General features: G+C 40.9%; 1 protein-coding gene across 1 annotated transcript; it reads left to right on the plus strand.

Moving 5' to 3' along the window:
- The first annotated feature begins 830 nt into the window (after positions 1 to 830).
- On the plus strand, positions 831 to 13,578 carry dkk2 (dickkopf WNT signaling pathway inhibitor 2). The gene is made up of 4 exons (XM_030057840.1): positions 831 to 1,412; positions 9,073 to 9,223; positions 9,933 to 10,064; positions 11,489 to 13,578. Exons 1-4 carry the CDS (start codon positions 1,209 to 1,211, stop codon positions 11,737 to 11,739), a joined length of 738 nt encoding a protein of 245 aa, XP_029913700.1. The 5' UTR covers positions 831 to 1,208; the 3' UTR covers positions 11,740 to 13,578.
- Positions 13,579 to 14,214: the final 636 nt, after the last annotated feature.

A 14,214-nucleotide genomic window follows, 5' to 3' on the forward strand; every position in this document is an offset into this window, starting at 1 on the left:
AAACTGGTGCATCACCAGAATAAATGACAGGGTTTAAGTGTGTTGCACACCCAGAATCATAGGCTACACCTGCATATGTCTGGCACTGAAAGAGGTCATTGTATTCCTGGAAGTATTATCTAACCAACGTGAATATAACTTATCCTGATGTAGAGAACTCTATGTATCTAACAAAGAAGCCTCTATATTACTCTATATCACTAACTTTATCACCATGGGCATTCGTTCTATTGCGAGGGATGCCATTCCCACAGAGGAAAACAATGGTTATCAGATTGTTTTTTATTCAAGTTATTCTGGAATGCCGTTTAAATGGAGTCCAACCCGCCTCCTGCCTGTTTACAACATAATTTAAATGGCACAAAAACAAAAAAACATATCCCCCCCAAGCTCAAGCAAGTTAATATAGCTTAGGTATTTTTTGATTTTGAATATTTTTAATTTTGGTCTTACATCCACTGGATTCCAATTTCCTTAAATAACAACAGAAAACATTAATTTATGTGTGGTTGCAGAAAATGTTCCATATTATTGACAAACCCTTTATAGTGGAGCCTACGTCTGATTCCTATCATTTCCTAAGCGCCCGACCGCCTCGCAGTAAAAAGGGTCAAGCGCTCAGTTAAAATACACAGTGTATAATTTTATAGGTTTTTCCCAACGGGGCTCCTGGTGCCGGTGTCGAGACGACAATGCGCAAGCAGCAGTGCCGCACACAGATCGGTTTCATTCTTTGTCAGTTCTGAATGGGGGCGGAGGAAGCAAACCCATTAGAATCCTATAAAAAGAAAGTATCCGAGATCATAAAATACCAGGCTGCAGGACTAAGCACTCACTCACAGCCAGAGACAGAGTGGAAATCTCTTGTCAAGTTTCTCTCTGACCTTGAGAACATCAGCCTTCTCAGAGAATTCAGCTCACCATTTCCCCCCCTAAGACTGAGCTATCGGTATTTTCAGATGAGTGGCATTGTGTTGATGGCAGTCATTCCTCTGAGTATCTAATTCACAGGGAAAAAAAGACTTGGCCCCAGCACTGCTTTCTGCAAAGCGGCCGGGTCACTTTAACGCATGGACACTGCAAGAGCGCACACGGTTCAGTGAGAAACAATTTTTTGCAGCGCGTAAAAGTTCGCGCAAAGTTCAGGCTTTTCTAGTACTGAATTTTTCTTTTTTCCTTTTTGGCATTTCAACACTTTCTTGGGAAGGATGCTTGTCTCTACTTGGAATAGCTGGTGTGTTCTGGTGTTTTTAGTCGCTGCGTTGAGGATGGGGACATCCCAGGCATCAGAAGCGCGGTCAAAGGCGAACTCCATCAAGCCGGGTCTGCTGGAAGAGACGCCAACGCCTGCCACAAACCGCTCCACCACTGCCCATTCCGCAATCACCAAGAAATATAACATCCTCACACAGGTAATTTTACTCATTTAATCGAACCACGAACTATATTTTGATATTCCAATTCTAAATTTACGCACAGTTTCAACGCTTTCCCCTTGATTTTCTACTTGGTTAAGGAAATTTGGATTAATTGAACAATTTAGCAATAAGTTCCCTTTTCCCAGTGGTGGAGACCACTTACTCTGATAGGCAGGGTAAGCAATGAAAGATGATTTGACAGTTTAACCTAGGCTACAGGTGTAAAATGGATATACATAAGAGTGCATATGTGTGGTTATTCAAATATGTTGCCTTATGGAGTGTTTGAGGTGAACGTGTAAAGTAGCCCTGTGCCATAAAAAAAAGCTCTCTCTCTCTCTCTCTCTCACGTGTGAATCGTTATTGGAAATTGCAGGGATTGGACCCCTCATAAACTCTAATTGCCTTTCAGACCTGACGCCACAGTTGGGTGCAGCACACTTCCACAGTAAATCATTAATGCCAGCAGAAATGTGAGAAAAAGTTAACACTTGGGGTAATTTTCTGTCTGGTTCTTAGTGTCATTAAAGTGGTCCAGACGCTTGCTGGGATTATGAGAGTCTTACTGTGGGGCCGCTGAAGGATACTCTTACCAACCACTTAATACCCACTCAAAGAGTTATCAATTCCTGCTGTTTCAACAAAGTGTGGTGTTAGTTTGGCGGCAAAAGTGGGATGAAAAATGTTAAGGAAAGAATTGGCAGTTGGGATTTTGCCAAACAGCAAATGCTGTGAACATTATGAGTGATTGTTATCAAGTGATGAGGAATCAGATCTGCTGTGTATTTATTGTTGGCAAGAGAAGCCAAATTCTTCATACAGTGAATGATTTCTCAGAAGTATGTGTTTTATGGTATTCATTTAGATTATCTTCTGGCAGTTCTGGGCAGATGCTGGAAAGCACAGCATGTGGGAAAGATAAGAGCGAGGGCTTTACAGAGGGCTTTACAGCAACATATCTAACAAGTAAACAAACTGGCTGGAGTGAACACACCTCTATCTGCCTGTGTTGTTGATACAAAAGGCTGATGTTGAATTACAGTTTTAATTACATATTTATGAATGTGACTATGTTTAGCTTTTGTTTTGGGTGGCTCATGGCTTCTTTCTGAGCAGCAGATGGCACTGCCACATCTCCATCAAATGTCTCTGCTTCTGGTCACAGAGACAGCTGATTCGATTTGTGTCTTTTGTTGAGCCCTTTGTCCTTTTTTTATTAATTTAAATGCATTATACTAATGTAGCGTATTGACACGGCTTCTACTTCTTTGATTTCTGCATTTAGCCAGCACAGCCGTCTTTGTCAGAGCACTTGCAGTGACAGTGTAGAGCAGTGCTCTGACATTTTGCTCAGAGGGGAGATTATGGAAAAGCCACCTTTTCTCCTCTGCGGAGTGTGGAGATCCAACCCCAAAGCACCGCTGCCAAACCTCAGTTTAAACGCCTGCTTACATCCTTGCCATTGCAATAATCTGGAGTGGTTTGGAAGACTGGACTAAGGGGATACAGTATGTGTGTGTGCACAGACCACCACATGGTTATATAAGTAAAGTGTCATGGCATATTTAGCAGCATGTCCAAATGAAGATAGCTAATAACTGCTATAGCAGGAGGGTATGTGAGTGTGTGAGTGTGTGTGTGTGTGTCTGTGTTCTGGCTGCCAGAAGGTTTTCCAAAGTTGTAAAGTAACAGCCGCAGCTCAACCTTGGCCAGATATTTGGCTTGAGCCTGGCAAGCAAACTCCACTGACCTTCTGCATCTCATCATACAGTGGTCATTTATGAGCAGAATAAATCAAAGATAACAACTCTGGGCTCTTCATGAGGCTTTAATTGGCAAAGCGTGGCAAAGATTTGTAATGGTTAAGGAGTTATCACAGGGATACAGATTTACCAGTTCTTCAGTCACTATGTATAGAATAGATAGCTCAATTATAAAGGTGGTGTCAAAGCAGTGGCATATAGTATTGTGTAATACAGAGAAAAAATATCTTGAAATATCACTGAATGGGGTTTTCCATATTAGTTCACAGTAGAACCCCAAAGGTCAGTATTTTTTTTAGCTTTATATTCTTGGATTGAGGGGATTAATGCTGATTAGTGTTTGGGTAAAAGGTTGGAAAATTGGCATGCAAAATCTCAAATATCTTAGCTGTGTTAAAGGCTGGTATTTTACAAGTTCATGTAGTCAAGTTGCAGCGATGTTAAGTTTGTTTCAGTGTGTGAGGAACAGTTGGCAGATTATCACATCCCCTGAGTATACTCAGTGTCTCAGAATGTGAGTGATTGCATGCTTACCCTTTTCAGGTTGAATGTGAGCGAGCATCTCCATAACTCACCATTGTAGTTATTCTGTTACTTTTCCTACCCTTTTCACCTCATAACCCCAGCCAAACACAAGAATACGGTAAATTTTTATAAGGCATCGGGCAGCCATTTGGGGGCCTGAAAGTCTCCCAGCATTAAAGGATCTGTGGAAGATTACAAAACAAGCTCCCAATAAATTGCCCCCATTGGCTTGCTTTCAAATATAGCAAATTATCGAGGCAGTGAGTCCAGCCACCCAGTGGAGACGAGCCATTTCAGCAGGAAACAAGGGTGTAATTTGGTGTTTCATCTGTCAGATTAGAAATGTTGGTCAAAGCCCTTGGTATAGGAAGCATGTGACAGCCTAATATGCTTTTATTCCCTAGAGCTGTTGACATGCTTTTCACTCGTGCCGCCCTTGCTGGCGATAAGAGTTACATTAATCACACACAAATCAAGGTCAGGTTTTGGCTATCCCTGGTGCTTCAGTCACCTCAGTTAAGGCAAACTGCTGAGTGTTTTCCCAATCGTCTCACCCTTTCACATCATGCTGACTGGAGTAAAACCGACAAAACCAAACAGGGGGCCTCAAAGACCTTGACAGCCAGTGTTCGTGGGTGGGCGCTGGTTCCTTGGAAGGAAACCAACAGAAATGGGTCGTATGGGCAGGCAGCGCTCACCACTGTAACCTCTGAATCCACAAGGGAAGCGGCAGCGTGGCGGTTTTCATGCAGTACGTGTCTGTTAAACATCAGCAGCCGGTCAGCCGGCATTAACTAGTCGCTTTATTTAATTCAACACAGAGATCACTTTAACAAGCAATCTCTGAAGGCTTTGCCTATAAAAGTGGAGCCACGTCCTCTCACGTCTCAGCCCGGCCTACCTCTTCCTACCCCCCCCCCCACATTAACTCTTTAGTGATCCTAATGAGCTGAGAGGGAGGGAGCAGGTAGGGAGAGGTGTGACTGCTTGTTAGCGCTGAGCTCGATGTGTTTCTGTCTTTAGTCAAAGGTCCTCCTGTCGTGTGGCCCTTCAGTAGTCAGTGTGTCTCTTGGGAGCTATGGGAGCCCCACATAGGAGCCATTAGGGCCCTGGCCTTCTGAGGAGATCCCTGCTCACCTTCTGTATTGTAATGGGACGTGTTAAGGAGAGAGGAAGCCCAGACACCTCCTAGTCCACGTCTTAAACGCCTGTGGAATAAAAGGGGACGGGTGCATAGCAAAAACCTTTTCTCTTTCCTACAGTTGTCTTTTAAGAGAAATGTCACATATAGTGGCTCTTTCCCAAGCCAGGCAAAAGGTTCTTTGTGGCTGATGAATAAGAATAGCTTAGTCTGTATACTTAACTTAACAGAGGCCTAGATTTTGGAGACTTTGCAGAGAGTCTAGCCCTCAAAGGGACGCACACATAAACACATGTGTTTTGAGTGATGAAAGAAGCCAAGTTGTGTTTGCAGAAATGTTTTGTGCGTATGTCTTGTGCGCTGCCATCCTATGTTACCTGATATGGTCTGTCTGTGCTTTCAGGCCATATGAGGTTTGTTTATTCAGTGACATAGTTTATTTGACTCGGTAAGGCCCCTGCCACTCATTAACACCATTCACAGTTTCAGGTTTCCTGCTTGATCTCTGAAGGTCAAGTGCAATCATGACATACACTTGAAAAAGTGTGGATGTTCTGTCTGAGTGTACATACATGAGTGCATCTGTGTGTGCATATATGTGTTTTTGTCAGTTTTTTTGTTTGTTTGTTTGTTTGTTTGTTTGTTTGTTTTTAGAAAGTTCATGAAATTGTATGTTCAGTTGTGTTTCAGCAGTTTAATAAGCAAACTTATAACGAGAGTGACTTTGGAAGCATATCATCATCATTTTATGACCCATGTATAAAATGTATCACTCTTTCATGCACAAACTCTGCACTTTACTGTTTCACATTCTGTTCACATCACCTAAACAGAACCTACATTCCATGTGTTATTTGCATGCATTACAATGCAGTTTTATCATATCAGTGCTTTGGAATCACTCTATAGATGTAAATAAGGGAACTTAAGACTGGGATGAAGGTTCAAAGCCCTGTATATCCTGCAGTAAAGCACTTGTAGATTGTCGCTCCCGCACATTTGAGGTTCCTCTTCAAAGCCACAGAGCGTTACCAGCACGAGAGCAGCACGAGACAGGGCCGGGGGCTTCCCTCATCGCTCTCCCTCTGTCTCAGCCTTTATCGCCTCACCAGCATACCAAGAGAGGCTGCAGGGAGCACAGTTCTCAGCCCACTTCCTCTACAGGATACAAGGCCATGCTTTTATGTGAGAAGACTGTCTAGGGAAAAATAAGGGAGCAGCAGAAAAAAAAGTGGCGACTTAAAGTGGGCTGAAGACTCGAAATGAATGACACGCATCCAAACGAAACCTCATCCCTCAGAAGTTGTGAATGAGGCATTTTAAAACATGGCAAGATAAGGCGAGATTATCAGCCGTGATTTGGGGTCAGCCTTGTATCACTGGGTTTCAAAGGGCTGCCTTGTGGTTTGAGCTGTGATGGAAGAGGTGAGCCCCCTTCCTCTTCTGCCCCCCCTCTCCCACATATGTACCATACACTGTAATCAATCCAAGACTGCTGGCCAGAAACGAAGATAGGAATCAGAGCAGGTAGTATGAAGTACTACTGCACGCAGCCATGCCCATTTGTCTTCATATTTAGATAGCAGCCCATTTTTCACATCAGAGAGAAAGCCTCCTCTGCACTTTCTTGAACTCCTCTTCAGATCAGTGGTGAGCTCAGTTCAGCATATTTTCCTTCCTCAACAGTGGTTAATAGACCATGGCAATGTACAAATCAATCTAAATGGCTAACTGACACAGAAACAGAAAGGCACAGCTTTAAAATAAGGATATAAGAGGAGATGACAGAAAATAGGCACATGTTGCCCTTGCTGTACCATTACAAAGCTAATCGCACTGCCAGAGTTCACTGAGATTGGGAAAGAAGGATTGGGGAAATCCTTTTTAAGACTCAGGGAACATTTCTCAATATAATGGTAATTGAGAAATAATTAGGATCCAACAAGACATTAGTGCGTGATTGCTCTCATCAACAGATTAAGCGCATGATGAGGATTTGCTGCAATAATGGATGAGCTTCCAGTTTAATGTTCCTCCTTGTTTGTCCATGGCTCTATGCTGTATCACTGCCTCCATGTGTTTTCAATGTGATACAGGCAATATGGCATACACTTCATCCAATGTGTCTAATCTTGTTCACTTTCTTAAGCACAAACATATTGAATAACAACTTTAAATGTCCTCGGATAGTAATTTTTTTTTTTTTTTTTTAGAGCTGATTTAAGCATGTGGTGTACATTCATTTTTGGACTGATGCCTCCTCTGAGTATTGCAGCCCCTTCTTGGTTGACCTTACACCCAGAAGAGAGTTTGCTGTTTATTGTGGCTATAACGATTTTACTCTGATTCGAAGTTCTTGCATATTCATTCACATGTTTATTCTTCCATGTTTGTCAGTGGTACGCCACACTAAATCAGATCTGTCAGTGCAGCACCAGCTAAATGTGGTTGTGGTAGTGGTGATGGTGGTGATGTTGCTCTAATGTCTACACTGGACCTAATTTACATATGCAGCCTCCTCGGTTGCTCTGTCATTCCATTAATCTGCTTATTTTGAGTAGGTGCTGTGATATACTTGACCTCTGACAGCTGAGCCTGTCCAATGCAAGTATTTTGACTTAGATGAAGATGTGCAGCCTTTGAAGACAAAGAGTGGCCTGATCCTTTTTTGTGTTTCACCCAGTGGATATGGAAGCCATCCAAAATATTGATGCTTCTTTGCAGCTGTTCAAAGTGTGGCTCTCCCTTCATGAGTTCAGTGCAATTTCATGACATTATTTCATTTGTCTGAGGAGCACATTTGATTTGTGATACAAAATTCAGTCAGACTCCTTTGCTCCCACTCCAAGTCTAACAGCAACAAGACTTCCATGTGTAAGAAATTACATTATGACAGCAGTTCCAGTAATATTTCCCATTGTTGTACACACTTGTTATGGAAAAAGTGAGCTTGGCTTTGAGTATACTCCTAGCCGTTGTGGACAGTGAACACTGTGTTTACAGAAAAATGGGTGTTTTTTCAACCTCGGTCATCTTAGTTCACTTCTTGAATGCATTCAACAGGCTCAGGGGTCACAGTTACATTGTAATCATGCTGCCCTTGCTTTGCTGGACAACACAAAAATGTCCAAATCTGTCAACAGAACAAGAGATAGGGCAAAAATGAACTGAAATACTGAATTGCCAGGTTGAATTTGCTTAAGGAAAACAGGGAGACACCGCTGATTTTACAGTGGTAAGATTAACGAATTACTAATGACTCATGTCTGTGGACTTGTTAGACCTCTGTAAAACTCTCTCAACTGAGAGAACCTGAATTTTGTTTTTCATGGTGGGGAACAGCTAATTGCCTCATTTTTTTGGGACCTGAAAAATTTTCCCATACCAGTCAGAGACATGTTTGTCCCTCCCGTCCACGGCATGTTTTCCCCTGCTGGAAACACTCATCCTTCTTCAGAGAGAGCACAGCCCATGTTGTTAATCTGGTTACTGTTTTATGTAATTTCAGTGTGAACATATTGCCATGCCATAAAAGTCTTTCAGAAAGAAGGAGACAGTGATGGTTTGAGGATTGTTGAAAAAAAAAAAAAGCTTTATTTGACCAAGTGGAACAAAGGTGTTTTCTGCAAGTCTTGTAACCATTAGACTTGAGTTTTAAAACAAATGAAACTGAGTTAGTTTTGATAGTTTGATAGTTATATTGGGTTTGCTCAGTTGCTAAGCTTAGCTAACCTGGAATGAACCACATTGTCACATTCACCAATAAAGTACTTAAAGCAAAGGTAAAATAACACCTGAATTTAACATAGTGTACCTCTGATGTCATGTTTACAGTATAATTTAGTCATAATTCACAAACCCTTTTTCATATGGTGTGCACTTATGAATGCAAAAAAAAAAAAAAAGGCCGAAACAGAGAAGACAGCAAATAATTTTTGATAATTACGATAATCAAATTCTGAGTGTTTTACAGACTGAATGGACACCAGTAACTCTGCAGTGATAAAGCTCATGTTGATGTAAATTGTCAATAAACAACAGGGGTGCAGAGCTGCTTGTGCTATTGATTTAGAAGTCATTTGCAGTTAAAATGATTTATTGAAATACATGCGTGCATATTACCTAATTTCCCAAGGGATCAATACAGTATTTCTGATTCTGATATGCAGTGTAGAATTTTTGCAGCATAATAAAGTGAATAAATGCATGTTGTTTTCCTTCACAGGTGTATCCATGTAGCAGTGACAAGGAGTGCGGTGAGGGCAGCTACTGCAGCAGCCCACAGCAGGGCCCCTCTCGCTGCCTAGCCTGCCGGAGGAGGAAGAAGCGCTGCCACAGAGATGCCATGTGCTGTCCCGGGAACCGCTGCAGTAACTGTACGTAGCTGAGGAGCACACCCCATTTGAATGCATGTCAGATACAGTCCGTTGTGACCACAGTTTTGGATTCAGCACTTTCATTTCCTGTCATACGGAAGTAGTCAAAATTTTTTTTAGGCATGCTGAACACATAGTACCATAGTATCTACCCCAGGGCAAGAGCAATGCATTTAAATAATGTCGAACACATGCTTTCAGACAGACCTTATAATCCAGAGCTCTATTTGGATGGTATTAAGTTGACGCCTAGAGGTCAGGAATCAGTGGTCCCGTTTTAGCTTGTCGTTTGAACAATGAACTGTGTGAAGGGTGTGAATGTGTGTAGAGTCTCAGCTGTGCAGCAACTTAAGTCCTTCCAGTTTTATTGCTTAATCATCTTTCTCATCTAATTATTTAATAATCTCTTTTAAAAATCTTTTTATCATAATGAATTTAAGGGGCTGTGTATAAATTGCAGAGAAAAGCAGTTTTTCTCAATTAACTGGACCCAGCTTACAAGAACCTACAACCAAAATCTTGAACACCAGTGAATTCATACAACTAGTGATGACGAAAATGCATGATTTAAAATCTTGAACTCGTTCTTCAACTTGTCATTAGGTTGAACCGAGGTTGTGATGTTGTCTGACAAGATAGCCAAGAAGGATATCCGACGTATAACTCATGAGACATTGATTTCTTTTCCCTCTTTTCCATCTTTCTTCAGATATTTGCGTACCTATCTCTGAGAGTGTGCTCTCACCTCACATCTCAGCTTTAGATGAACATAATAAACTCTCCAACAAGGACCACAGCTGGAGGAAGAGTGGGAAAGCACACGCTAAGCATTCTCTAAAAGGTAAGATTTGATTGCACATCTGTACTTTGTCATGTTATCTGTAATCCATGTTCACTTGAGACCCAGATATCTCTTTAGGACCCATAAATACCAGCTGTGTTGTCTTTTCTCGTTTTCTCTTTGCTATATCACTCACTGAACCTGGTCTGGATGGCTGAATCCCTGCATTCTGTTCTTAACTGTCTGCATGTCCTGCAGAGTTACTGGGCGACGCCAGTCCACAAACTATGTCGATAATTACCCTTCTGCTCATATATCAGTGTCTCTAAACTCAAGGCACTGCACGGGGACTCGTGAAGAAACCACAATGCTCCTGCTGTTTCTGCACCTACATAAAACAGCCGTACAAACACTTTTATTGACAGCACAGGTTGTGCGATACACAAGTGAAAACCACAGAATGTGGGTTTGGCCCGATACATGCTAATAACTCCCAGAGCCCCCTGCTTGGCACTCATTTTACCTGATTCAAATGAATGTAATGGCCAATCCATAAAGCAATACATTTAATGAGACACTTAAATGACTAACCTATAAATGCACTCTCAAGACAACATGGGCTGCAGTGCTGAAATCAGTATGAAAATGGCAGCGTTACCATATATTGCAATAAATAAAGTCATTTTAAGTAAAGGCCATTTACTTTTATTTGTGCTCGACTCCCTCCCTCCCTCTCCTCAAAAACGTTATTACGTTATAATGGCCTTATGCAAGTTGCTCCTGGAGGAAAACTCATCTAAGACAATTTGGTGGTGTTAAGGTACTGTGAATGCAGCAAGGCTTAGTAGTCTATAATGCCCATGGTTGGAACTTTATACTTAAATGGATAATTGAGAAATCGTGGTTTCATGAGGGATACGGGATGATTTTTTTGCACAACAAAGCAACCGCTGGCAAGAGGTAACACACACGGAAAAATGTTTCACAGAAAACCTGCATGACTAACTAACAATTCTAATAAATATTTGTTGGACTAATTGTACATTTGAAAGCATAATAGAAACCTCCTGCCAAGACTATCAGGTTCCAAGCAAATGGGATAATTTGGTTAATAAATCAGGAAATCGTTTGCTTGAATTTTATAGAGAGCTTAATGCATTTCTAGGTCAGTAACATGGCCGCATAATGCAATTTGAATTGAAACAAGAACAAAGGATTGCATGAACTTGTTCATGTGGAAGGCATAACAGCATAATGAACAATGATTGTACATTTCCTTTGCTTTAGTTCACTAAAGCACTATACACTCAGATGCAAGATGCTGGGTGATTTATAGTTTCATGTGGGCCTTTTATCTTCCTCTGGATTCATTTCTGTTCCTCCAAGTCTTGTGTACAGATACAACTTACAGACTTGGGATATTTTATTGTGTTTTGGGAATGAGTTCACCATTGAACACGCCTGTTCCTCTGTTTCTTGGCCAGGTCATGAGGGTGACCCCTGCCTGCGCTCATCGGACTGCTCTGAGGGCTACTGCTGCGCTCGCCACTTCTGGACCAAGATCTGCAAGCCGGTGCTGAGGCAGGGAGAGGTGTGCACCAAGCAGAGGAAGAAGGGCTCTCACGGCCTGGAGATCTTCCAGCGCTGCGACTGCGCCAAAGGCCTCTCCTGCAAGGTGTGGAAAGACGCCACCTCCTCCTCCAAGTCCAGGCTCCACATGTGCCAGAAGATCTGAAGGGGGGAAGGCAGCTGCTGTCGGCATACAGGCCTCTGTCTCCATCTGCCAGGGAAAGGCTTTTAAAGGATGGCTTGTGGCTGCATTGAAAACTAAAAGACAGAGACTAACAAGAGACAGAATGGACTATGCTGGTTCAAGCTTGCAATTCAAGAAGCGAAGAGGGATTGGGAATGCTTTAATGTGTTTGCTGTGAGCGGTCCACCCCCTCATCCACCTACACACACACACACACACACACACACACACACACAAGCACACACACACGCACATACCTCTCAGCTTTCCCATATCACTGAGTCCATATTCTGTTCGTTCACAGATATCACTCTCTCAATGTTCTCAGAGTATTCAAAGAGCTACAGAGGTAGTAAGCCGACCCTGCGCTAGGTGTGGAACTTTTCCAGATCAATGTCGCCAATTAAGTGTGATCAATAAGACAAGATAGATGTATCTATCTAAAGAGAAGCCATACTATTCCTTTACATTCTTCACTAAACAGCAAATAAAAACTCTTGTCCATTAGTTGCTCAAGAAGATGAGAAAACCACAGTCAGAGTAAAGACGATTAACCTTCGTTTTGTATTTGGTTCAGATTCTTTGTCTGTGTTGTCTGTTTTGTCAAATTTTAATTTCTCGTTCTTTGTCGCTCTGGACTTTCTCACAAGCACAGGAGATGCTGTCAATATTTTACTGGTGTATAACTGGTGTTTAACCTTTAAACATTAATGCATTTATAATACCACACCTACTGTGTATTGGCCATATGAGACAAGAAAGTAAATGCATAGTTTGTGCGTACAGTAGTTGTACACTCTAGAGCCCTTGACTTTTGTGTTGGCATCCTGTGACTTTAAACCAAAGACTGGGACGTTAGCTCCTCATCCGATCTTAGCCATCGCAGGAGAAGTGTTGTGTCCTTGGTGGACATCTCATTGGATCTTTTAGCTGCAGCTGTGGTCTTTTGTGGCACAGTTATTAGGATTAAACTGATCACACTTAGTTAGAGTTGAAGTCAGTGGTTATGAAACAAGGCTGATTACAGGCTGAGGTTGCGGTTCTGCCTCTGAAGTCTCGTCCATGCATACGGCAATGGGAGTGTACAAATGCAGCCATTACAAATACAGTCTGGACAATATTAATTAGAATTGCAAAAAGCTCAATGTAACCCACGTTGTCGATGACCTTTGCAATTTCAATATGTGTTTTGTTCATGTTTTGTTAAAGCCCTGTTCTTTGTTTGTTCGTTTGTGTGTTGTTTTATGTTTTTCAAATATGACTGCATATTTTTGTCTCATGAAATACTGTGTTGTACTGGATGTGAAGCAATACGTGTTCATTTTCTCAATAGCACTCTTCTTTTTTTTTTTTAAACGATCAGTTGTTCACTACATAGCCAATACAATATTACATTTGTCCTCTGTAGCTTTATTTTGTTTTTAGAGCACCAAGTACACCTGTTTTATAATCACTCAAAAAAAAATTATCAATAAGCTCTTATATTGTAAATAGTTTGGAAACAGTTAAAAATGTATTTAAGATGCAATGTATATCATGTACATATTATAAAAAAATATGAATCTTTTAAATGTTACAGCGAAATGATCTAGGTGAGAAGAGTTAAAGGATGAGGTAGGATGAGCAGAGCTGGATAGATTCACAATTAATGTAGTTACGATGTGTGGTAAACACATTATGTATTGGCAAGTGGAACGGCATAGATAGCTTTGACGTTACAAACTGGACACATTGGAGGATATTTCATTTGTGAAAGGCAAGCAGATTAATTTCCAAGGTAGTTTGTGTAAATGGTGTGTAAATGGTGTCAAGAAATATATCCGACTAAATATTGTGTGAATACTTTTCACTGATTTGTTTGTGTATTTACAATGATGAATGAATAAAAGAATGTATTTTGTATTATTGGTCACTTACTATACATTATTATTGCTTGCTTATTATTATTGCTATTTATAGCAGACTTCAAATGGCAATTACTAGAATGTTATTAAGTGTTTTTATTTTTAAGTAGTTTTTTTAAAAGGTAGGAAAGGCACAGTAGGATTGTATTTATTATTGATATTACACTGTATTATTATTATTATTATTATTATTAGTAGTAGTAGTAGTAGTAGTAGTAGTAGTATTGTTAAATCCATATCCATGGTCTATTGTAAGGCAAGCAGGAGGATTGATACAGTAAGTCATGAAATAGCTCATGCATCCCTAAAACCATTATCACTGCATTAAGTGTTTGTTTTTTAGGCACAAATCTTTTCTAAGTATTTGAAAATAAGGCAAAGCAGATGTGGTCGATATAAAGTATTACTCAAAAATACTTTTATATTCTCTTATTACAGTAAATATACACAGGATGTGTTAGGGTAGGCGCAGGCGATCTGATTTTTTGCGCCAATTAAGAGTAAAATAGATTAATTTGACGTTTGAGAGATTTTCTACTGAAATTTTTCAACA

Source organism: Myripristis murdjan, chromosome 1 (genome assembly GCF_902150065.1).
Source record: "Myripristis murdjan chromosome 1, fMyrMur1.1, whole genome shotgun sequence".
In the NCBI taxonomy this organism is placed as follows: domain Eukaryota; kingdom Metazoa; phylum Chordata; class Actinopteri; order Holocentriformes; family Holocentridae; genus Myripristis; species Myripristis murdjan.

What these genes read in the sequence shown, in the direction of transcription:
- dkk2 (XM_030057840.1), top strand. Translation starts at nt 1,209, where the DNA reads ATGCTTGTCTCTACTTGGAATAGCTGGTGTGTTCTGGTGTTTTTAGTC. An exon ending in AATATAACATCCTCACACAG is followed by an intron (nt 1,413 to 9,072) that starts GTAATTTTACTC and finishes TTTCCTTCACAG; the next exon opens with GTGTATCCATGTAGCAGTGA. An exon ending in CGCTAAGCATTCTCTAAAAG is followed by an intron (nt 10,065 to 11,488) that starts GTAAGATTTGAT and finishes TTTCTTGGCCAG; the next exon opens with GTCATGAGGGTGACCCCTGC.